At 41.6% G+C, this 26,117-nt stretch overlaps 1 protein-coding gene across 1 annotated transcript in view; it reads left to right on the top strand.

The window, feature by feature from the left end:
- RPF2 (ribosome production factor 2 homolog) overlaps positions 1–13,960 on the top strand; it is a 34,382-nt gene extending 20,422 nt beyond the window's left edge. The window contains exons 8-10 of the mRNA XM_006760180.2: positions 5,688–5,790; positions 12,836–12,978; positions 13,715–13,960. Coding sequence (XP_006760243.1) covers positions 5,688–5,790; positions 12,836–12,978; positions 13,715–13,896 — 428 coding nt within the window. The 3' untranslated portion in view covers positions 13,897–13,960. The remainder of the gene's footprint in view (positions 1–5,687; positions 5,791–12,835; positions 12,979–13,714) is intronic.
- The last annotated feature ends 12,157 nt before the right edge of the window (positions 13,961–26,117 follow it).

The following is a 26,117-nucleotide window of genomic DNA, read 5'->3' as shown; positions in this document are numbered from 1 at the left end:
GGGTTTACAATTTTCAAAACTCATTTTTTAAAAAATATATTTTTGATTTCAGAGAGGAATGTAGAGGAAGAGAGAGAAACATTAATGATGAGAAAGAACCATGGATCAGCTGCTTCCTGCATGCCTCCTACTGGGGACGGAGCCCACAACCTAGGCATGTGCCCTGACTGGGAATGAAACTGACCTGCTGGTTCATAAATCAATGTCTAACCACTGAGCCGTATCAGTAAGACCTTTTCTTTTTTTAAGAACCTCTCATTTTTAATAAATGACTATTTTTAGAAAACCCAGTACCACTATAACCTCCTTAATTCTTTCTAGAGTTCTTGAGTTTGGTGACATTCCATTTTATAGATGGGAAAATAGAGGCTCAGAGAGGTTAAGAGCTATTAAATAGGTGAACCAGGATCAAAACCCAATGCCTGAGTTTTTCTGCTTCTACTGTCCATCATGTGATAATGAACATTTCCTTTGCAAAGTCTTTGCCACTTTTTATGTTTTAAAAAATCAGGCATGAGAGACAATGACCAAAATTTATTTCTTTCAGTATTATGTACCCCAAAGTAAAAAGGTTGTTTTTCCAGTTAAGATTGCTATTACTTGTATTGGATTGGCCCAGTTTCCCTGCCTTTTGCCCTCTAATTCTTCCAATTAATTATTAATAGTCAGTGACGGTAGTACTTATAATTTGTTAGAACAGAGAGTGCTTTTGTTTAAATGGTTTTTATAAAAAACGATCTTATTGTTTTGTGCTTCTACTAGGTGGCAGTAATAACCACATATTGCAGTGATGAGGGGGAAGGAGTGAAAACCATAAAGGAATCTGGGGAAAGAAGAAAGGTAGAGGAATGGAGTGAGATTGTTGGGTACCAAGGGAAGTTGAGTTTTTAATACTCAATTACAGCTGCAGACTTCTGGTTTATATTTGTGTTCAAATGAAATAAAATAGAGCAGTGGGGAAAGAGACTTTTATCCAGGATTTTCTTCCTTCTAGGAAGTGTGTGTGTATGTGTGTGTGTGTGTGTGTGTGTGTGCGTGCGCGCGCGCGTGCACGCATGTATAATTGGCCAGAAAGAAAAGTTAACTTCATAATTTCAGTATTTTCATGGCAGGTACCCATTTTGTTCATCCTGAGTTTTGTTTCTGTTTTGCTTTTTAAAAATACTATATCGATTTGTGGTTATTCTTAGTAGGTCCTACCAGCCGGCCAACCTCCCACAGCCCTGCCCTTGATTGGCCCCCCCACCCTGATCGGGGGCGGGGCCAACCAACCAACCTCCTGCGGCTCCCCACCCCCCCCTTTCCAGGCAGCTCGGCCCCAATTGGGGGCAGGGCCAGTGGCCAACCTCCTGCAGCCCCTCCCCCTAGCCAGCCCGTCCTCAGCTCCAATCAAGGTGGACTGGCTGGACCCCACTGGTGCACAAATTCATGCACCAGGCCTCTAGTTACTAGTTACTAGAGCCTAGTATATAAATGTTTTTATTGATTTTTAGAGAAAGAGGAAGGGAGAGGGAGGGAGAGAGAGAAACATCTATGAGAGAAGAAACATCAATTGGCTGCCTCCTGCACACCTCCACCAGGGATTAAGCCTGCAATCCAGGCATATCCCCTGACTGGGAATCGAACCAGTAACCTTTTGGTTTCATGGGTCAACACTGAAGCACTGAGCCACACTGGCCGGACTAACTTATGAATTTTGAGGAACACAAGCATTCAGTTCATTATGGAAATAGTATTCCCATGTTGTGGATGGAGAGATTCAGGCCAGTTAATTTACTTGTTTGGAGTGAAGAGCTAGTAAGTGGTAGAATCAGGGTCTGATCTGTTCTCAGACTCTGATCCCTGGCTCTTTTCCAATGTATTTACTTCATGTTCACAGCCACATATCAGATCTTATTTTTGCTTAGAATTGACCCATTGACAAAAATGTCCAAACTGGGGCTTGCCTTCTGACTATAACCAATTTATCTTCTACCTCTTCCACTTCCTTAGTTATATCTAACTGGGTTGTTGTTTTTTATTCCTATACTCATAATATCTTCCATTTTAATTCAGCCATCATTTTTGTCCATTTTAAGGTGAGCCTTTTCAGCAGTGTCCTGAGGTTCGATATACTATAATCCATCACCCCTTTGAGGTTTCAAACTTTTCTTAAACTTTTAGTGCCCCAGTCCTGGGATCAGCTATTTCTCTAAGGAGCCCTGATATTTTTGGTTTTGGTGTGTTTTTAAGTTAGGAATTATCTTAGAAATCACAGTCTGGGTGCTATGGACTGTTTCTGGGTTGGTCATTGTTTCTAGGCTTTTTTAGTGGGCAGAACTATGAAATATGTTTGTTTGATAATATAAAATATATGCTGAGTTCATACTGAAACTTCTAACTCAAATTTAGGACACAATGATCTTAACTTCATTAACTTCACATTGTCACCTTGCATTCATGACAAAAATTCAGGTTCTCAGTGTCTTCAACATAATTATACATTTACTTTATACTGTACTACACACACAACAGGCTCAGCATAAAATGCCACTGTTAGCAATAGTTATATGACTATTGAGTGCAGGTAAAGTTTTTGGGTTTTTTTTTTTGCAGTTGTCTCTCTAAGATACATTGTGTTGGGAAGATATGGTCAAATTCCTGTATTTTTATTTTTTTTTAAATATATATTTTTATTGATTTCAGAGAGGAAGAGAGAGGGAGAGAGAGAAACATCAATGATGAGAGAAAATCATTGATTGGCTGCCTCCTGCACACTGGGGATTGAGCCCACAACCTGGGCATGTGCCCTTGACCGGAATCAAACCCGGGACCCTTCAGTCCACAGGCTGATGCTCTATCCACTGAGCCAAACTGGCTAGGGCAAATTTCTCTGTTTTGAAGTTGCTTGAAATAGTTCTTTTCTGTATGATTATGCCTGCAGCTCAAAACACAGGTTTATTTCTTTTCAATATTTAGAGGTTACTTTAAATTTTTTCATTTTTAATTATTTTTAAACAATGTATTTTTAAGATTTTTTTTATTATTACTGATTTTAGAGAGAGAGGAAGGGAGAGGAAGAAGGGAGAGAGGGTTAGAAACATCAGTGAGAGAGAAACATCAATCAGCTGCCTCCTGCACGCCTCCTACTGGGGATCGAGCCCAGAACCTGGGTATGTGCCCTCACCCTGAGTTGAAATGGCAACCTTGTGGTACATGGGATAATGCCCAACCAACTGAGCCATAGAGGCCAGGGAATTAAACAGCTTTTGAGGTCTAAGTTACAGTCAAGTACGCATTTGAAGTTTCAAAATTTGATGGATTTTGACATATGTATACACCTGTGAAAACCATTGCAGTCAAGATACAGAACCTTTCTTTCCATCACCTCCCAAAATTTCCCTGCACCTCTTTGCAATCCACCCTTTTTCTCTATTCTAAGCCAACACTGATGTGCTTTCTGTCATTATAGATTAGTTTGCATTTTCTAGAATTTTAGATAAAAGGAATCATATAGTGTGAACTTTTCTTGGCCTGGCTTCTTTACCTGATTGTTTTTTAGTTTCATCCATGTTGTTGTATCAGTAATCATTTCTTTTTATTGTCGAGTAGAATTCTATTTATAGCTGTTTCATAATTTGTTTATCCCTTAATCTGTCAATAGACATTTATGTTCATCCCAACTTTGGACTATTATCAGTAGAGCTGTTATGAATATTTATATACAAACTAGAGGCCCAGTGCATGAAATTCATGCATGGGTAGAGTCCCTAGGCCTGGCTGGCAATCAGGACTGATCAGGGCATTCCTTCCCCAGGTTGCTGGCTGCGGCCCAGGGCCTCCCTTTGTTCTGTGTCGCCCCCTAGTGGTCAGCACACGTCATAGTGAGTGGTTGAACTGGTTGGTCCAACTCCTGAGGGGACAAGTTTCATATTAGCCTTTTATTATATAGGATTTTTGTAAGGGCATATGCTTTCATTTCTATTAGGTAAATAGCTAGGAATAGAATGGTAGTCATTTGAGTATTCCATGTTTAACATTTTAAGAAACTGCCAAACTGCTTTCCAATGAGGCCCCATTTTACATTCCCATCAGCAGTTTATGAGAGCTCCAGTTGCCCCACTACTTGCCAATACTTGGTAGACCATTGGGTGTTGTATCCTGATAGTAATGTGTTTCCAAAGATAGATCTACAAAGTAAAGTATCGTTATCATTGTAACTTTAATTTGTATTTTCTAATTATTAATGATGTTGAATATCTTTTTATGTATTTATTGGCCATTCATATATCTATGGTGAAGTATCAATTTAAATCTTTGCCTGGTTTTTAAAATTCGGTATTTAGTCTTATTATCTATACACTGGAGTCCCGGGGCACAAAAATTTGTGCACTGGCAGGGGAGGAGGGAGTGGGGGGGGGTCCCTCAGCCTTACTTGTGCCCTCTTACAGTCTGGGACCCCTCGGGAGATAACCACCTGCTGGCTTAGGCCTCCCGGATGGAGGCCAGGAGGGCTGGCCGATCACTCCTGTACTGCCCAGCCGCCCCGGGTCAGACACGGATGCCCGCTGTCCTGGGTCGCAGATAGCAGGCCCAGATGGCAGCAGGGCAGGCGGGATGGTGCTGTCCCGACCCACCGCCTCGGGCCCCCAATAGCAGGCCCAGCTGGCGGTGGGGCAGGCGGGATGGCGCTGCCCTGCCCTGCCTGCAGTATGCAAATTAGCCGCCATCTTTGTTGGTGGTTAATGTGCATATCACGCTGATTAGCCAATGGGAGGCGTAGCGAAGGTACGGTCAATTACCATGTTTGTCTATTGTTAGGAAGGATACAAAAGCCTAAGCAACCTGAACAACTGGAACGACTGGTCGCTATAACACGCACCAACCACCAGGGGGCAGATGCTCAATGCAGGAGCTGCCTCCTGGTGGACAGTGTACTCCACAGCCAACCTTTTCCAGCCAGCCAACCAGTGCCTCTGTCCACTGTCCATTGGTTATGCTGAGCATTGGTTTGCAGCAGTTCTCAACCTGTGGGTCGTGACCCCTTTGGCAGTCTGACGACCCTTTCACAGGGGCCGCCTAAGACCATTCTGCATATCAGATACTTACATTACGATTCATAACAGTAGCAACATTACAGTTATGAAGTAGCAACGAAAATAATTTTATGTTTGGGTCACAACATGAGGAACTGTATTTAAAGGGCCAGAAGGTTGAGAACCACTGGTTTAGAGGAAGAACGTCAAAACTGAAAAATAAAAATGGCTTAGTAAACTAAACAGAAAATAAAGTCATGAGATTAGTAGAGGGGTTGGATGGAACAGTCAGACATTTTTCAGGGATTAGCTTTATGCTATCTTATCTTTTTAGAAAAGTATTGGTACAAACAGAGCATTTAGAATGCAGTTCTTTATAACTGAATTTTAAAAGCATGTTAGTCTTATAGAAGCATGTAACAGACTGTGGAATCTCAGTAGGGATTAGGTGGGAAGGGAGTGGGTGGGAAGAGATCAACCAAAGAACTTTTATGCATAGATGCATAACTCATGGACACAGACAAATGGCCTGGGATGGGGGATGGGGGTAGGCCACAAGGGATCAATGGGGGAAGGTGAAAGGGGGACATATGTAATACTTGCAACAATAAAGATTTCGTTTAAAAAAAAGAGTATGTTAGTCTTTTTTAACAATCTAATATGTGCTTTTAGATTTTTTCAGAGGCCCCACAGTATCAAATATCCGCCTGGCTGGTTTAGAGTATGTCCTACACTTCACTGCACTGAATGGGAAGATTTACTTTCGAAGCTATAAGTAAGTGTATTTCTTAGCATGTTTTTATTAATCCCCATGGTTTGTATTTTAGTGTGACTGTTTTTTAGAGCTCAGACTTAGAATTGATGTTGGGCCAAATGTGTGTTTCGAGAGCTTGAAGAATACCAGTGCCACAGTCTCTCTGTGATGAGCCTTAATTTTGTCATTCTCCTTCCTGCTCACTTCTGTCTGAACCCTACTTTTCCAGGGCCCTGGAGACCTATCGCTGCACTTCTTCTGAGCTTAGAGCACTAATGCAGTATTTTTTTTTTTAAATATATATTTTATTGATTTCAGAGAGGAAGGGATAGAGAGAGAAACATCAATGATAAGAGAGAACCATTGATTGGCTGCCTCCTGCACACCCCACACGGGATCATGCCTGCAACCCAGGCTTGTGCCTTGACCAGGAATTGAACTGTGACCTGTTTTAAAGATCGACACTCAACCACTGAGCCACGTCAGCCAGACCACTAATGCAGTTTTGACCCTCCCTATCTTAATCTTCTTGACTAGATTTAGAGCACCAAGCCAAAAGACCTAGGCCAGGCAAAGCAGATTTCAAAACCCTGAGTCTAAAAAAATAAAGTCTGAAAGGAGTAAGATTCAGTGCCTACATTCATTTTACCCTCTTTTCTTCAGCCAAGGCCTTCTGTCCTTAACCCCACCACAGTATAAATCCTACCAAGCTCATTTTGTTTTTATTAAAAAGCTTACTGACATGCTACAATTGTGCTTTTGAGTTGATAGAGCCCAGGCTTTCCTAGAGGGTACATGGACTCCAACAAACTGCCTTCCTTTGAACACCAACTTCAGACTGATGTTAACTGTGAATTGTGGCCTGACCGGGCAGCCTGAAAGCCAGCAGCTTAGTGTTGATAGGTGGTTGACCAGCTTATGTCCAGTGAGCATCCAAAGGAAACTAAATATTCATGTCTTTTGTCAGTATTTTTCATCTTTGTCTCAATTATATTGAGTCAGAGATACTCAGTTCTTACCATATGACTAATACTACTACCACTTGTTTTTCCATTTTCCTCTCCTTTAAATAATAATAGAAGGAAATGCAATAAAATGTCCACATGACTATAAAATACTAGAGGCCTGGTGCACGAAATTCATGCGGGGGCGGGGGGGGGGAATGGAGGGGGCTCAGCCCAGCCTGCACCCTCTCCAATCTGGAACCCCTCGGGGGATGTCCGCAGGATTGGGCCTAAACTGGCAGTTGGACATCCCTCTCACAATCCGGGACTGCTGGCTCCTAACTGCTCACTGGCCTGCTGCCCTGGTCGCCCTCAACTGCCCCCCTCTGCTGGCCTGGTTACCCCTAATTGCCCACGCCGGCCTGGTAGCCCCTTACTACCCCCCACCCCCAACTGCCGACCTGGTTGCCCCACGCAGCCTGCTGTTCAGTTGTTTGGTTGTTCCTCACTAACCCCCCTGCCGGCCTGGTCACCCCATGCAACCTGCTGCTCGTAACTGTGATGGCGTCCCAGACAATTTGCATATTCCTCTATTATTAGTATAGAGAATTAGGGATTTTATAATCATTTTTGGCTTGTTAAACTTGAAAGCCCCTTAAATCTGTTATTTAAATTTCCCAACTTGATTTTGGGGCGTTTAAGAGTATATTTTATTATAAAGTTGATGTCCCCTATTTAGATAACAAGAAATACAGTAAAAGATGAATAATCACTGACATAAAATTTTTTTTGGAAACTTGTGTTAAATGAGAGTAGGAGGATACAAATGAAATGAATAATAATAATAACTGAAAAACTCTCTCATAGTGAACAATTTCAAAGAAAGTATCAGAATTCACATGTAGTGAAAAGAAAGAAGCACAGAGTAAATTTAAGAAATGGAAAACTAGCAAATCAGACTTCTGAATGAGGATAAATTAGCAGTATAACTGTGCATATTCACTTATCTGTTTATTTTAAGAAGAATATAATTTGTGGCCCTAGCTGGTTTGGCTCAGTGGATGGAGTGTCGGCCTGCGCACTGAAGGGTCCCAGGTTCGATTCTGGTCAAGGGCACAAGACCAGGTTGCAGGCTTGATCCCCAGTAGGGGGCGTGCAGGAAGCAGCCAATCAGTTTCTCTCTCATCGTTGTTTCTGTCTCTCTCTCCCTTCCTCTCTGAAATGAATAAAAATATATTAAAAATATATATATAATTTGTGGAATCACCATTAGGTTAGCATGGCAGTCCTGTAATGGGGGAAAAAAGTTTGAATTTATTTTTGCACTTTCTGGTGTGGCTCCATGGTTAGACTCTTCACCTGTGGACAGAAGAGGGGAGGGAGGTGCATGCAGGAGGCAACCAAATGATGTGTCTCTCTCACATTGATGTTTCTCTCCCTTCCCCCCCCCCCTCCATTCCACTTTCTCTAAATATCATAGAAGAAAGAACTTTGGTTGAGGATTAACAAAACAAAACAAAAGTTTTAATTTTTAAAACCAGAGACCTTGGTGTAACATTTTAATTCCAGGTATTTCATATATGCCCTCTAAGGCCTATTAGCTATTGATTTGACATGGAAAATGGACAGGGTGAGTGACAGCTAACTGCTATTGGGAAAATTACTGAACATGCGGGTTAGTTTAGCCTCCAGGGGCTGTGCCACACTTGGATTGGGAAGAAAGGGGTGTTCCCGGGAATGAGCACACCTCTGACCTGTCTCTCTGGGCTGGAACTCAGCCTCATGATATGAGCAGGTCTCTTCTCAAGGTCTCCTTTTCTTTTTCAAAGTGTAGCAATACCATTTAGGTAATTCTGAGATATTTTATAAGAGGGAGCGAGGGTGCAGATAGAGGTGGGAATGTGACAGACTCAGAGTTGGGTTTTCTGCCTTGTTCAGTTGGGTCTGAATTACAGCAGTGACTTGTATGGCTCCTCGGACATTTGTATCGGCTGCGCTGCACCCCGCCCTCTCTCCTTTCTTACTGATTTTAAACCCACTCGGGGAACCAGTCAGTGTTACTGACCTCCTCCTGTATACCCTGTAATAATTACTTCCTTATGTATAATGACAGCTTGTATTCCTAAGAGAACTTTATTCAATATAGGTCCAGAGCCATTCATGTGAAACAAAATCTTTAATAATGTCCACGCATGTCTTTGCAATGGCATTGGTTATGTTTTATGGGGATAAATAAGCAAAATAGGAAGTGTTAGCATACCTTTACAAGCAGACATAACTTACTAGGCAAGAGGTTTAAGTGATGAGAACAGAAACTCAGTAGAAGAGAGGGATATGCAAAGGAGAACAATAAGGAATTATATAATTTGAACAAGAGTGGTAATGCCAGCCTTTCTCAAGAAGTATGCAAATAATATTTAAAAGTATATGGAAATGACCAATTATCATGTCTAATATCTGGAGCCCATTTGAGAGGGAAGGAACTGAATTCTGTTTGTCTTTGTGTCCCTGTATCTTATACCATAGGGTCTTACAAAACTGAATGTCACGTTTGATTTAGAGCTTATAGAGAAAACAAAACAAAACTTGAGGTTAGGATCTGAGGTTAGGCATATGATGTAGAAGTTCTGGGCAATAGATATTTGGTTGGAGATAGGAAAACCTGGAATTGAAATGTGTACAGTAGTCCCCCCTTACCCATGGTTCGTATGTTCCAAGACCCTCCAAGTAGGTGCCTAAAACCGAGGATAGTACTGAACCTAATCAACTTCTTCAACTTGTTAGTTTCTCCATCAACAAATGTGGCTCTCCAGTAATTTTTATATTTTCAGTCCAAACCTATTCCTGAATCTGTAACCATCCCTTACTTGCAGTAAATGGCTTGGTGTACTTCTTTTAGGGGATCCCTTGCTTAAGTCTTCATATAGGCACTATGCTTTCTGGTGCGATATATTGCTGTCAGTCAGAACACGTGTTCTGTTCATGTCTTCCACCCATGAATTTAATGTCTCGTTCCATCTTAACTTATCATGCACTGTGGCCTTATCTTTTACAGTTTGAGGTACGACAGCAAAACTACCACAGATTTCTTTTTCCATCTTCATAATTTCATGGATAGACGATTCATTCTTACCATAGATCTTAACCTCAGTGTAGGACTTTTTCCTTCTCCTAGTAAATGGAGAACTTTCATCTTTTCACTTAAAGGAAGCACTTAACACTTCTTTTTGGCATATTTGAATTGTCAGTATCACTACTCTTGCACTTTGGGCCATTATTAAGTAAAATAAGGGTAACATGAACACAAGCATTGCAATACCTCGACAGCTGATCTGATACTGAGGTGGCTTCTACGTGACGGTCAGGAAGCTTGTACAGCATGGAGATGCTGGGCAAAGGGATGATTCACATCCTGGGCCCTGACAGAGCAGGACGGTGGGAGTTTCATGAGGCTACTCAGAACAATGCATGGTTTAAAACTTTTGAATAGTTTATTTTTGGAATTTTCTGTTTAATATTTTCAGGCCACTGTTGACCATGGGTAACTGAAACCGTGGACAATGAAACTACGGATTGGAGCAGGGGGACTATGCTATCTTTTAAAAACTTCAGTGTGTATAATGGGATGAAGGCAAAGGAAATGGTTTTTATTTTGTTTGTGTTTTTATTTAAATATATTTTATTGATTTTTTACAGAGAGGAAGGGAGAGGGATAGAGAATTAGAAGTATTGAGGAGAGAGACATCAATCAGCTGCCTCCTGCATACCCCCTACTGGGAATGTGCCTGCAACCATGGTACATGCCCTTGACTGGAATCGAACCTGGGACCCTTCAGTCCACAGGTCGACGCTCTATCCACTGAGCCAAATCAGTCAGGGCTATTTTGTTTGTTTTTAATGAGTCAACCGTAGTCTTTTTATTTTCTTTTTTTTAAAATATATTTTTATTGATTTCAGAGGGGGTAGAGGGAGAGAGGATAGAAATATCAATGATGAGAATCATTGATTGGCTGTCTCCCGCATGCCCCACACTAGGGATTGAGCCTGCAACCTGGGCATGTGTCCTGATAGGAAATAGAACTGTGACCTCCTGCTTCATAAGTCAAAGCTCAACCACTGAGCCACACTGGGCAGGCAGTAGTCTTCGTTTTTCTTAGTGGAATCACAAAAATCATTTATAAATTCTCTATTAATATATTGCCTTTGAGAAAGAGTGAAGAGGTTGTTAAAGGATTAACAAGTGATAATTTTAGATTCTAGATATCACTATCAAAAGCTTAATAGGCCTATCACCAGAAACCATGGCAGGGGACTGAAAACTAGAGAGCATTTCCTTCTGTTTCTGAGCAGTACACATGCTTGGTAAAGTGATTAAGATGAGGTCATTTACATAGGCAGGATGGCACTATAACTTCTTTGAAAAATAGCAACATATGTAGTTAGTTGGAAACTAGAGGCCCAGTGCATGAAATTCATACATGAATAGGGTCCCTAGGCCTGGCCAACCATCAGGGCCGTTCAGGGCCTTCTGGCTGTCATCCAGAGCCTTCCTTTGTTCCATGCCACCCCCTAGTGGTCAGTGCACATCATAGTGAGTGATCAAACTCCGAATTGAACTTCTGAGGGGAGACTTTGCATATTAGCCTTTTATATATAGAGAAGATAATCAATTATAATACCATTTAAAAATTATTTGTTAGGAGCACACTTCTATAAATAAAAAGGAGCTTGCCAGCACCGGTTTGGCTCAGTGGATAGAGCGTCGGCTTGTGGACTCAAGGGTCCCGGGTTCGATTCCCGGTCAGAGGCATGTGCCTTGGTTGCGGGCACATCCCTGGTCGGGGGTGTGCAGGAGGCAGCTGATCGATGTTTCTCTCTCATCGATGTTTCTAGCTGTCTGTTCCTCTCCCTTCCTCTCTGTAAAAAATCAATAAAATATATTTAAAAAAACAAAACAAAACAGGTACTTTAAAGCAGTATTGCCACACCTAGTGGTACTCAGGCAACCTGAATCCATCAGGCATGCCATGAGTTGTCCTAGATCAACAGGTTTTCCATTTATTTGAAAATGAGCATCTTAAGCAGTAGAAAAATTAAAAAAAAAATTTTTATAATTGATTTGGTATTTTTTTAGAAAGAGAGAAACATCGATCAGCTGCCTCCTGCATACCCCCAACTAGGGACGGAGCCCACAATGCAGGCATGTGCCCTGATTGGGAATGGAACTGACAGGCATTTGGTACATGGGATGGTGCCCAACCACCTGAGCCACACTAGGGCAATAGTAGAAAACTTTTATTGAAAATTTCTATGTAATTTCCCTGATTTCTTAAGTAGTCAGCACGTTTTTTCTTGATGTGTTCATCAAGGTACTAATCTTGATATGAGCTCAGCATTATAAAGGTGGTTTATTTGGAGGTACTGAAAATGTGGGTGCAAATGCAGAAGTATTGTGATATGACAGTTAATGACCGCTGCTCCTGTATGCTTGGCATTAGCTCTTTGGGGAGATACCCTAAACCAGCCAACTTTAGCTTCTAAAACTATTTTCCCCTTAGTGAGCCTGAGGCAGGCATTCTCCCTCTCCTCCTGGAACCACATAAAGAGAATGGCTGCCTACGGACTCTCTTGTAGACCCTTTTTCCCTGTGTTTGCTCCCTTCAAGTCCCATACTAATATTCATTTATCTTCTTAATATCTATTTATCTTTTAATGTCAGTATATCTTTAAAAAAGCAACCACATTTCAGCTCTTTACAAATCCTAGGCTGGTGAGGTATTTTTCTTCTCTTTTTTTGGCCTTGTTCAGTTAGTTGTAAATTGCTGTGTCTTATACAGCATATTTATGACTATGACTCCTACTGTGGCCGGTAAATCCACCCCCCATGGGTGGTCTGTATTGGTAGGCTATCTGCGTGTGACGCACTTAAGGCCCAAAGGGCTGGTGATGAGTTTTTGCACACGCACTTCCTGTTGTTTGCTGGTCTCTTGGGTATGCCTTACTGTGCTTTCCTCTTTTTTCTTCCCTCATCATTTATGGAACTGTAATTCTCTCAGACAAAGATACTGGGTGGGGATGTTTATCAAAGTCAGAGCAACATTTCCTTTTTCCTATTTACGAAGGCTGCTGTTGAAGAAATCTGGTTGCAGAACACCACGGATTGAATTGGAAGAGATGGGACCCTCATTGGACCTGGTGCTGAGGAGGACACACCTGACCTCAGATGACCTTTATAAGTTATCCATGAAAATGCCAAAAGCCCTCAAGCCAAAGAAAAAGAAGAATATCTCCCATGATACTTTTGGTACAACTAAAAAGGATTTGTGGCATACATTAAAGGGCATACCTAAAGAGATCAGTATAACAGATAAAATCAGACTCCCAGAACCAAGAAAAGGGGAAGAAGCAAATAAGCCAACCACAAAGGATAATAAAAAGAGTTGCAGAAATCAGGATCAAGTGTGGCTGAGAACTTTCTGGTAGCCAAGATTGCTGCCAGTTTTCAGCAAAAAGGAAAATTGTTTTGGGTATTGTGAAGACTGGGGAATTAGAGCACAGGATGTGCTTTAATAAAAAGTGTTCTGGCTTTTGAATGGTTTTAAAAGACAAGGAGAGATGACATCTCTGGAATGCCAATAAAGATATGATAGTCACAATTCTTTAAGCTAAACACAGGAAATTCTCTCAATTCATGTTAAAGGTTAGTGTAGTCTATTATGTTGCATATCAAAGTGTGGGGTCTGATAATTTACTTGGGAATTGTTAAAAATACTGAATCTCAGGTCCCGCCCTAGACTGACTCATAATCTGCATTTTAACAAGATCTGCAAGTGATTTCTATGTACACTTAAATTTGAGAGGAAAGGTTGATAAGGACTATAGACTATAGCATCGAAGGGATGCTCACTTGTGGAGGTTAGTAAGGTAGTTGTACATTAGATTTTTTTTTTTTTGCCAGTTCATGATACTAGAGACCATTAAATATATATATCCTATTTCATAGCCAAAGAAGAAGAAAAATATCTCCCATGATACTTTTGGTACAACTTATGGAAGGATTCATATGCAGAAGCAAGACCTAAGCAAACTACAAACCAGAAAAATGAAGGGGCTGAAGAAGCGACCTGTAGAAAGGATAACAGAAGACCAGGAGAGAAAGTCAAAGAGAATTAAAAAAAATTGATGGAACTTGGCAAAAAACTTGTTTCATTGTAGTCTGTTGACATAAAGCGAATTATCAAGCATCAGCCATTTCTATGTTTCTTACAAGATTTTGTATATTGTTATAATAATTTACATAAAATATATATTATGAACAGTAATAGTCTTACTTGATATTACACCCTGGTGTGCCATATTTTTCTCTGTGGTATATTTTCATCTGTCCACTGCCCTGCAAAGTCCCTGATGTCATTGGTGGGTGAGTGAGAAGGGGTCTCCAGAACCGCCATGGTATCTCAGAGAATTTCTGAGTTAAGCTTTAGATAAAAGGAGGAAGCCATGAAGAGCAGAAATGGCCCAGAACAACTGTACACACACTCAGTAAGGCCTACCACTGGGCTACGCCAGCTGGGGTGAAAGGAAGTTTTGATAGGGGTAGACTGAGAAAGGAGAAAGGGTAGGATTGAAGACATGGCACTTTAGGGTACTAGGCAGCTAAAGGTTACACAAAGGCCTTGGGTGTTTGCAGCTGGTCACACCCCCTTCAGGGTGGGGGTCCCCATTGGGGTGCCTGGCCAGCCTGGGTGAGGGGCTAAAGGCTGTTTGTAGGCTGGTCAAGCCCTCCCCCCAGTGGGGACCCTCACCTCATGGAGGTTTGGCCAGCCTGGGTGAGGGGCTGATGGCTGTTTTCAGACTGGCCACACCCCCTTTAGGGTGGGGGAGGGGTCCCACTGAGGTGCCTGGCCAGCCTGGGTGATTGACTGAGGGCCATTTTCAGGCTGGCCAAGCCCCCTGGTGATGGAAGCTCCCAGCTTCTCCTTTTTTTCTTTTTTTTTATTCTGGGATTTATTTACCTTCTATAATTGAAACTTTGTTGCTTTGAGTGGAGCTCAGAGCCGGCTCCTGCTTGCTCCAGCTCCGTGGCCACGGCCGGCTGAAAGCAGATATCTGGGGTTTATTTAGCTTCTGTAATTGAAACTTTGTTGCTTTGCATGGAGCTTAGAGCCGCCGCGGCAGCTGGGAAGCTTGGCTTCCTCCATCATTGGGGCAATCAAGCCTCTTGCTCCAGCTCCGTGGCTGCTGGTTGCCATCTTGGTTGGGTTAATTGGCATATAGTCGCTCTGATTGGCTGGTGGGTGTGGCTTAAGGCACAGCGAAGTACTGTCAGTTTGCATGTTTGTCTTTCGTTAGTGTAGTCTAGATGCCCAATGCACGAAACTTGTGCAAGGGGCTCAGCCCTCACGGCCTTCATCCGGAGGGTCATTTGGCTGTCTGGTCTAATTAGCATATTATGCTTTTATTATAGATAGGGAAAAGGGGCTAAAATGATACATACCGTGCCATCTGCAGTTGGATTGGCCATGGAGAGAAGGGGAGCCATAAAAGGGCATCAGAAATGAAGGATACATATTCCTTCCCCAATGCCTGAGCCCTGAGTGGTCCAGCTAATGCTAATGGAGATAGTGTTTCAGAAGGCAAAGCAATGGGTCTCTCACCAGCCACTTACACGGTGGGCCCTGTGACACCTTGACCCCTCTCCACCAGGAAGACCTACCTCAACAATTTTCAATATTAATGTAAAGATAGCCACGTTTCTGTATGTGAGACATTGTCTTAAGGGTGGTTTTGTTTATTTTAATCCATAACCTTGTTTGAACTTTCCTGTGTAATTTTTATATTTGATACGAGTGTCTAGTATTTGAACGCATTCTCTTCACTAAGAGAAGCATTATGTAGTATTACTAAAATCTAATTCAAAGACATGAAAAAGTCAGTTGTAGTTATAGAACCATCTGGAATCCTTGATCTTACATTTATATCAGCTTTTGAGGGAAGTATGGTTTGTCATCTGTTTTTGAACTTTAGGACACAACATATATAAAATTGGAGAATGTGTATTTATTTCAACGGAGGTGGTAAATTGCTTGTCTTAAATTTTACTTAATGCCGAGACCGGTTTGGCTCAGTGGATAGAGTGTCGGCCTGCGGACTGAGGGGTCCCGGGTTCGATTCCGGTCAGGGGCATGTGCCTGGGTTGCGGGCACATCCCCAGTGGGGGATGTGCAGGGGGCAGCTGATCGATGTTTCTCTCTCATCGATGTTTCTGGCTCTCTATCTCTCTCCCTTCCTCTCTGTAAAAAATCAATAAAATATTTTTTTTTTTTTAAAAAAGAATGGATAAATGAAGGCCTGACCTTTAAAAAAAAAATTTTTACTTTGGGTTTTGTTAGATGAGGAAAGCAGGTTTGTTTGTGTGTTTGTTTTAAATACCAAACTCCTTGTAATTTTTGTAGCATGTTAATACTAATACCAAGCTACATATGATTTCATGAAATTTGGTTCCTTTTTATAACTTACATGCTGATTTTTTAAAAATTTAATTTATTTTTTTGGTATTGAACATAATCCAAAGTAGAGATGTTATTACCCAAGTCAAGGAAGGTGGGGGAGGGGGGGGGAGGAGAAGAACTAACCCCAAGTCAGTTTTTAATTACCTGATTATCTAGTTTCTCCCAATCTCTTTCATTTATATTTATAGCCATTTTGCCTCCCTACCCCCCAGAAGGGTGGGACCAGGAAAGGATTCAAAGAAGCTTTAAAATGGAAGTGAAAAGCAGTTACCATTTGACCAACAGGGGAAGGTTGGTTTGTTTTTAAATGAAATTTCAGTTGTCAGTGCTTTGTCCATTATAAAATTAAGAGCCTGCAAAAATACAGGGTCTTCAGATTTCCTTACTGTACTTTTAATAGATCACAGAAATTATCAAAAACATCCTATAATTGCACTGAAGGCAAATATGTATATATACATTATGAAATCGTATTCATAGCCACTGAAATAAGCTACTATGAACAAGATAAAATGGGCTTGCTGGCTTGAGATTTATGCTAGCTGTGAGAAGAACATTAATTTGCTTTTAAATATATGCTGTTTTCCTCTCACACCAACAATTTGAATTGTTCAAGTATAACAACAGCAAAGGTTATCACTGTGTTTCCTGTACCACTCAGAGTGGACCATGTTAGGGTTTTAATGGTACCATGGTTAAATTGAAGCCAGTCTGCACTCCTTCCATTTCAGAATCGTTCGGAAAAAAGTTTCAAAATATGCCATATATGTAAGGTCGGCCTTTCTTTGTAGATGACCATGCATTTTAATTCTGTTTTTGTTCTGCTTCTTCCTCTAAAGAACCTTCTCTTCGCTCCCCCAGCCCTTCTCATCCCCACCCCACCCTTCACCCACACTCTGGCGTGTTCCAAACACTGGGAGAAAGGTCTGGCATTGTGCAGACCTCTGATACTCAGCAGGGCTGGGGCAGTATGAAAGAAGACAGATACAGAGGAAATGGCAAGGCTTCTGGTAGTTAGCAGTTAGGGCTTCTGCCAAACAACGATGAAAGCCCCTGAGTTTTTAAGTACACTTACTGGGTTGAGATTGGTGTCTTAAGCTCAAAGCTCTGTTTCTGAGGGCTCAGCTGGAAGCAGAGTAGCAGATGTTGGCTCTGTGAGGCACGCTCTCCCACTCAGCTGGAACCACAGGCTGCAGAAGCACTACTGCTGGACACCAGATCAGGGGAAGGGACCTGCAACCAGAGTTAGAGTTGAGACTGTGCTCGGGTAACTCCTCTGTTCCTCTCAAACATTGCAGGTGAGCTCAGAGAGGTGCCTGGAGGGCAAAGCACAACCTCTTTAACTGGTGCATTTCAAATGGACTTGGAACAGTTTAATTTCCAATCCCTTAGCTAGTTCCCCAGTCATGTGACAAAAGTAGATGGGAAGGTGACCTGACTGGGACATAATTTTTTTTTAATATATATTTTATTGATTTTTCACAGAGAGGAAGGGAGAGGGACAGAGAGCTAGAAACATCGACGAGAGAGAAACATCGACCAGCTGCCTCCTGCACACCTCCCAAACCAGCTAGGGCAGATATATATATATACTTAGTAACTCGTTTTATTTATTTACTTTTTAGAGAGAGAGAGAGCGCTAAAACATCAATTTGTAGTTCCACTTATTTACACTTTGATTGGTTGATTCCTTATGTGCCCTGATTGGTTATCAAACCCACAACTTTGGTGTATTGAGACAGGACTCTACCATCTGAGCTACCTGCCCAGCGCCTGACTGAGACATGAATTTAAACGACAGCCTGCAACAATACCTCTGGCTCAGCCTCTCAGAGGCAGCCTGGGGTTTATGGCATGGAGGGAAACAGTATGAGAACTCATGACTGTCCCCATTACTCACTGTTTTCATTCACTGGGCTCATCCCTTAAAGCTAGCCTTATGTCATAAATGTGTCTGAGTTTTATCGCCAGCACCTTCCTTCAAACAGGGAGACCTCAGAGAGGGGTTGGATTTAGAACCTTGAAAAGTCAATAAGCAAATAAAATTCAAGTGGCATGGGAGCTCCTCTAAGTGGAATATGAGGGAGGAAGGGACAGCAGGCAGTGCAGTGCTGGGTGTGAACGTTGTGGCATTAAGAGAAACTGACATCTCCGTTGCTCTCTTGAGAGCTCAGCTAAAATTTAAAAGGACAAGAACCCAATTAAGAATGGCAGAAAATCATGGGCAAGACCAATTAGTGGTATGTGTTACAAGTGATAATTCACAGCATTTTTCCAGAAATTCAAAGGCAAAAAATGAGGCTTCGTTTTGTTTTGTGCTGGTTGTAGCAGTAGTATGGCAAAGAATTGTGTGTTAAAGGGTCCTGATAAGGCAGATGGAATAACACCAGCTGGCAGATTTCTTTTTAAAAAAAATCCTCACCCAAGGATTGAGGATATTTTTCCCCATCAATTTTTAGAGAGAGTGGGAGGGAGAAAGGAGGGGGGCGGGGGTGGCGAGAGAAACATTGACATGACAGATACATTAATTGGTTGCTTTAAAATTATATGTGTGTGTGTGTGTGTGTGTGTGTGTGTTTAAATCCTCACCCAAGGATATTTTTTCCATTGTTTTTCTTTTTGATACTCTTGTAAATTGAATTCTTTTCTATTTCATTTCTGGTTGCTCATTGTGTAGAAATACAATTTATATTTGTATATTGCTCTTGTATTTTGCAACCTTGCTGAACTTGTTTATTAGTTCTAATAGTTTTTAGTGGATCCCTCAAAGTTTTTTTATATGTAAGATCACATTATCAGCTAATAGAATAGTTTTACTTCTTCTTTTGCAATCTAGATGCCTTCTATTTCTTATTCTTGCTTAGTTGCCCTGCCTAGAATGCCTGCACAATGTTGAGTAGAAATGGGAGAAAGGCCATCCTGGTCTTGTTCCTCATAAAATACCCAGTCTTTCACCATTAAGTATGATGCTTACTATGAGTTTTTTGTAGATGCCCTGTTTCAAGTTGAGGAAATTTCTTTCTATTCCTAGTTTGTTAAGTGTTTTTTTTTTTTAATCAAAAAGTGGTCTTGAATTTTGTCAAATGAATTTTCTGCATCTGCTGAGATGGTCCTGTGGAGGCTGACCTTTATTCTGTTGTGTGATGTATTACATGAACTGACTTTTCTATGTTAAGCCAATCTTGCATTCCTGAGATAAATCCTACTTGATCATGGTGTTTAATCCTTTTTAAACTTTGTAAGACAAACAAATCTGAGCCTCAAAGATCTATTTTTATAAATATGGAAGAATTAGAAAGTGAACATTTTCATCAAAACGTATTTATTAATATTGCAAACAAAATTCAGTATAAAGATCCCTAAAATAGTTGGCATCTTTAGATATTAGAGGATTCCATTTCCAAACATGTTGTTTGTCCACAACCTTTCAGAAATACAATGGTCTTTTAAAATAAGGCACACCTATGGTTATAAAATGAGAAAAATGGGAATGTTAATATCTGGATTTCTTTTAGAGGTAAAGCCGTGACCTAATTATTGAGGTGATTAGCCAACTCTGTTTATATTAGATTCATTTAGCAGAAACATGCAGACATAATATTTTTGCTCCCCTTAAACATGTTCAGAAGCTCCTAAACTTTTGGAACAGAAAGTACAAATACCTTTTGAAGTAGATTTTATTAATGAAACTTCAGTAACTCATTATATCCTTATTTTTTATTAACTGGTCTCTGTTTTTGCATAAACATAGATGTTTTGAAATAATGTTGCATTGTTCAAGCAATCTGGCAGGCATGGATTTCTCAGACTAGGAGATGTTTAGGGCCAGCTGAAGCAGGGCCATCACTGCTTTGAATCTTGGTTTCATGTTAGATGTGGAGCTCATAGCAGATTCCTTTTACTTCTGGCTCAGTGTTAGAGACTTGGAGCAGATTCCAATTTCCATTTGTTAGTCTTTTGTGGAACAGTTCAGCTTTGTGGTATGTGGTGATTGGAATAGCCTTCCTGTCTACAGAACTTATAAAATAGTTTGGGTTTTATGTTGTTGGGTCATTACAAAGGAAACAAGTGTTTGAATACATGTTTTTGTTTAACAAATGAGGTAGAGTTGGAGCAGAGTTAGAAGAGAATGCTCTGCAGTTGACATTCTGACCAATTTTAAGTCACACGATTCTTTCCAACCTCTACTCTCACCAAGCTGTTACTAGAACCACTAACAGACTCCTCGGAAGATCATCTTTACTCCAAGCCAATGAGGTCAGTAAAAGGCATTAAGTCATTTAAAGGAAGCTGGAGTGTGTCACTCCCCAAACCCCAGGGGCATGTTTGTTAGTGGGATTGTATCCAACTGCTCCCCGTCTTACATCCAGAAAGGCCAGGCTTGTACTTCCTCCTCTCATTCAACACATAGTTAAATATAAATTTAACCAACAGGAAACACCAGACAGCATACATTCCATTAACTCTTCCAGAAATTATTAATTGAAAGTATAGGATGTCCTAGGCATAGAGACAGAACTATGAACTAGATACGTTCCCACCCTCATGGAGGTTGAGGTCTTCTACTGGAAAAGACAAACAACATGGTGACGAAAGTAAACAAAATGATTACACCTCATAATCTTCCATAAAGTCTCTAAAAGAAATACACCAAGGCCTGGGACAGAGAATATTAGTGGCCACTTCATTCTATGGCAGTGATGGCGAACCTTTTGAGCTCGGCGTGTCAGCATTTTGAAAAACCCTAACTTAACTCTGGTGCCGTGTCACATATAGAAATTTTTTGATATTTGCAACCATAGTAAAACAAAGACTTATATTTTTGATATTTATTTTATATATTTAAATGCCGTTGAACAAAGAAAAATCAACCAAAAAAATGAGTTCGCGTGTCACCTCTGACACGCAAGTCACAGGTTCGCCATCACTGTTCTGTGGGGTGGTCAGGCAGGCATCTCTGAGGAAGTGATATGTGAGTGGTGGGACAAGAAGTTGGGTATTTCAAAAGGAAGGGGGGTACAGAACTCTAGGGAGAAGGAACGATGCATGCAAAGGCCCAGAGCCTGAAACAGGGCTCACCTGTTCTAGCGACAAGAGAAGGCCAGCCTGTCTAAAAGGCAGTGAGCAAGGGAGAAGGGCATCAGAGGGGCCCAAGTTTAGTGGGGATCCAGATCATGCTGAGCTGTTTTAAGCAACTGTACTAGCTTGGTAGGGCTTTAGAATACGTGTTTTTCTCCCACACACCACTAAACAAGTGACTCAGTTCTGTCACCACCTAGAGATAGCATCAAATTCCACAGGTTATGTACTTAGCTCTCTAAGATTGCTGCCCCACCTTCAGATCCCAACTGCAAGTCCATGTTGTCACCTGTGCTTTGACCAACCCAGTTACTTGGGTTTGATTAATTGGCTACAGTGGCTTACAGAGCTCAGAGAAACATTTTACTTATTAGATCACTGGTTTATTACAAAGGATATAACTTCGGAATAGCCAGGTGAAAGAGATGTATAGGGCCATGTTGGAAGGGGCACCAAGCTTCCATGTTCTCTAGGCTCACCACTCTCCCCAAATCTCTAGGTCAGTGGTTCTGAACCTGTGGGTCGCGACCCCTTTGGGGGTCGAATGACCCTTTCACAGGGGTCGCCTAAGACCATCGGCAAACACATATATAATTACATATTGTTTTTGTGATTAATCACTATGCTTTATGTTCAGTTTGTAACAATGAAATTGGGGGTCACCACAACATGAGGAACTGTATTAAAGGGTCGCGGCATTAGGAAGGCTGAGAACCACTGCTCTAGGTGTTCACATCTGGAAGGTCTCTGAACTCTGTCCTTTGGGGTTTTTATGGAGGCTTCATTCCATAGGTGTGATTGATTGGATCAGAGACCATCAATGAATGAACTCAACCTCCAGCCCTCCTTCTCTGCCCAGAGATGAAGGTTGTGGGGGAAGGATTGAAATTTCCAAAGCTCTAATCTTATGGTTGGTTTCCCTGACAACCAGCTTCCACCCATAGGTTACCTAGAGCAGTGGTCGGCAAACTGCGGCTCTTGAGCCACATGCGGCTCTTTGGCCCCATGGCATGGGCCACGAAGTTTCAATCGCACTGTATGTGGTATTTTGTGAAAGAGCCACACTCAAGGGGCCAGTTTGCCGACCACTAACCTAGAGGTTTTCCAAAAGTCTCCTAATTAACGTAACAAAAGACACCTTCCTCTGCTCTCAACATCCAAGGGTTTTAGCAGCTTTGTGCCAGGGATGGAAAGAAGACCAAAAATATATTACTTATTATAAATCACAATATCACAGGCTATTACAACAAAATAGCACAGAATAGGTGGCTTAAATAACAGAACTTTATTTTCCCACAGTGGAGAAACGGAGGCTGAAAGACCAAAATTGAGATGTCAGCAGGTTTGCTTTCTCTTGAGGCCTCTCCCCCTTTGGTTTGCAGATGGTCACCTTTTCACTGATAGTTATTTCCTCTGTGGCCATGCAACCCTGATGTCCCTCTGTAGGTCCTACTTTACTCTTCTTATAAGGGCACACTAGTCAAATATGAGTTAGGCATCCTTTTAACTTAATTACCTTTTAAAGGCCCTATCTCCAAAAGCAGTTACATTCTAAAAACCAAGATGTTGAAAAACAAGACCCCAAAATGGGTCGCTTATGCTAAGTCTTAGGTCACCAAGCCAACACTTAGTGTCAGATCTCCCAGAAATGGAATCTTAAACCAGTCAATTAGGAATTACCTGATCAACACTAGTTAGGTAATCTGCCCTGCAGTCCCTTAAAGTAAACTTCCAATAACCAACATGCATTTTTGCATAGAATAGTTTCCTTGTTCCTCCTCTTTTCTGTCCATAAAAAGTCTTTCCTTTTTGGAGCTTCTTTCTATCTGCTTGATTGGATGCTGCCCAATTTGAATATATTTTTGCCGAAGTTTATTCTAATGGGGTTAGGGTTTCAATAAATAAATGGGGGTTGGGGGGTGGGGCACAATTCAGCCCATGACAGCAACTTTAAGGATTGTAGATTTGATTTTAGAGCAGTAGAAAACTATCGAAGGGTTTGAAGCAGGGCCTATGTTGAAGAGGATGCAGCAGATGCTTCTAGATATCAGTTCTTTACTAATAAAACCATGTTTTCCATTCAAGGCATCAATGTGTTCAGCCAAAAATGCAAAGTGATTGGTGTGGCTAATGAGGTATAATTTGGAAGTCTGCTGAGTGGGCTGCCAATAGTCTCAGGGAAAGCTATTTTTTAACTGATAAGAAGGTAAGTCACTTTGTCTTACACGCTTTCTTCTTTTTCCTATCTGGGAGGAAGATACAATACCTGGAGGTGCAACCATGAGGAGGAAGGTTTCATGTCAAGAATACAGAATGGGCAGATAGAATGAGCTTGGTTTTTAGATGACACCCTTGAGGAGTGAAGTAAACTCCAATCAGCCTACACCTATATTTTTTATTTTATTTCATGAGAACAGTAAATTCCTATGTGTTAAACTATTGCGGTAGGGATTGCTGTTAACACACTCCTGATCAATACAGAGGGCTGAAACAGAAGAAGGAATAGCAGTTAGCCTTTATCAGAGCCCAGATCAGAAATGACAAGGACCTGTATTAGAATGGCAGCAATGGACTTGGAGCAAAGACACTAGATCCATTGCCCCTGTATGGATATTTCCCTTTACTTATCAGGGCCATTGAACCCATCTGCATTTTAGAGACTGAAGGCTGGAGAGGTTTGGGAAGGTTTCCGAGAGTATGTGGATTTGCAAGTCAGTGAATGAGAGATAGAAAGCAACCTTATTTCTGGAGCAAAGTTCACTCTTGCAGTCTTGTTTTCTCAGTACTTGCTGCCTCCATTTATTACAAGAGACACTCCTACCTCCTGGACCTCTGCGTGTACCTATTCTGTAAGCAAGAGATGGAAATCTCAGACTTCACATTTTTGGTTCACAGGGCAGACTGGGCAGGCAGGCCACTTACTTCCTATCCCTTTGGCTCAAGGGAGGGCCTAGCTGCTCCTAGGAGAACCAGCAAGAAATTGCTTTCCCAATAATAGAACAAGGAAGCTTTAATTTGGCAACCTGGAACAGGCTCCAAGATAAACTGATAAATGAGAAAAAGAAAGTACAGACCCTGTGTATAATATGCCACCATTAGGGGGAGAAAAAGGAACATTTGTTTGAAAATGCAGATTTGCATATATGTAGAATATCTCTGGAAGAACACACAACAGACTGGAACCAATTTCATGTTTGAGGTGAATTAGGTAACTGGGAGAGACTTATTTTTCATGTACAACCTATTCAAATAAATGATTATTTCCAATCAAAGCAATTTATGCAGCCCTTAAAAGTGACACTTATGAAATATATATAATAGCATAGCTTGTAATATATCATTTTACTTATTATTTTTAAAAAACACACCAATACCAGTATTTTTTTAGTTTATTCTTTAAAATTTATTTTTATTGATTTCAGAGAGGAAGGGAGAGGTAGAGAGAAATATAGAAGCATCAATAATGAGAGAGAAACATTGATTGGCTGCCTCCTGCCAGCCCCCCACTGGGGATCGAGCCCGCAACCCCAGCATGTGCCCTTGATCAGAATCGAACCTGGGACCTTTCAGTCCGCAGGCCTATGCTATATCTACTGAGCCAAACCAACTAGGGTATAGTATCATTTTAAATGAACCATTATATGTAGGTATTTATAAAATAAAAGTAATAATGAACAAAACCCCAATCCTATCTAATAAAAGGGCAATATGCAAATTAACCACCACTCCGTCACAAAGATGGTGGTGCCCATAGCCACAAGATGGCAGTGCCCAGTCCTCTCAGCCCCATCAGAGTCCCCCAGTCCCTGGGGGGCGGCTGCTGAGAGTGGGCAGCGTGAGCGACCTGGCGGAATGCTCGCTTCGTCACTGCACCTGGCTCAGGCTGGCCCCCTGGAGCTGGAGCGGACACGGACAGGGACGGGGGGCTGGCCCACAGTCTCTGCGGCCGAGCACAGGCCTGGAGAGGAGACAGTGGGCCCACCTCCCGCAGAAGTAGCATGGGCCTGGCTCCCATGGGCACCGTAGCTCGCTTCTGCCTCCTGCAGAAGTCACATGGCTCCCATGGAAGCAGCGCGGCTCCTGGTGGCTCCCGGCAGCTCCTGCAGAAGGAGAATAGAAGGATATATACCACAAGGTGGTTTTTGAAACTATAGGTATTCTTTCTCTTTTTATTCTTTTCCAATTTTCTTTTATTATATCTTTTTCATAATGGTGACAAAATAAACCTTATAACAAGGAAAATAAGTCGCTTTTCCTTCCCAGGTTATAGCAGCTGAGCTATCTAGAGAGGACTAACTTGTCCAACTGGTGTTCACTCCCCTGTGGCGTGCAGGTTTCGATTTGGACTATAGATGAGGTTGAGAGGCAATGGACAAGAGTCAAACACAGAAAAAGACAGGAAGGATTTCAGCTGCCTTCCACCTGAGGGATTTTCTTCACCTTCCCCACAGGCATTGGTCCAGTGTGGAAGAGTTTGGTGTTCTTGGATGGATATACCTACTCCTGACAGCTTTCTCCATCTATTATGCTCCTACTGGTTGGGTCACCGACTCTTCCAAGTACTTTCTTTTTTTTTTATTTTATTTTTTTAATATATACTTTATTGATTTTTTACAGAGAAGAAGGGAGAGGGATAGAGAGTTAGAAACATCGATGAGAGAGAAACATGGGTCAGCTGCTTCTTGCACACTCCCTACTGGGGATGTGCCTGCAACCAAGGTACATGCCCTTGACTGGAATTGAACCTGGGACCCTTCAGTCCCCAGGCCAATGCTCTATCCACTGAGCCAAACCAGTTAGGGCAAAGCGTCCC

Source organism: Myotis davidii, unplaced genomic scaffold, assembly GCF_000327345.1.
Source record: "Myotis davidii unplaced genomic scaffold, ASM32734v1 scaffold196, whole genome shotgun sequence".
In the NCBI taxonomy this organism is placed as follows: Eukaryota; Metazoa; Chordata; class Mammalia; order Chiroptera; family Vespertilionidae; genus Myotis; species Myotis davidii.
The sequence above is the reverse complement of the archived record's forward strand: the minus strand, read 5'-3'. Positions and strand labels throughout refer to the sequence as shown.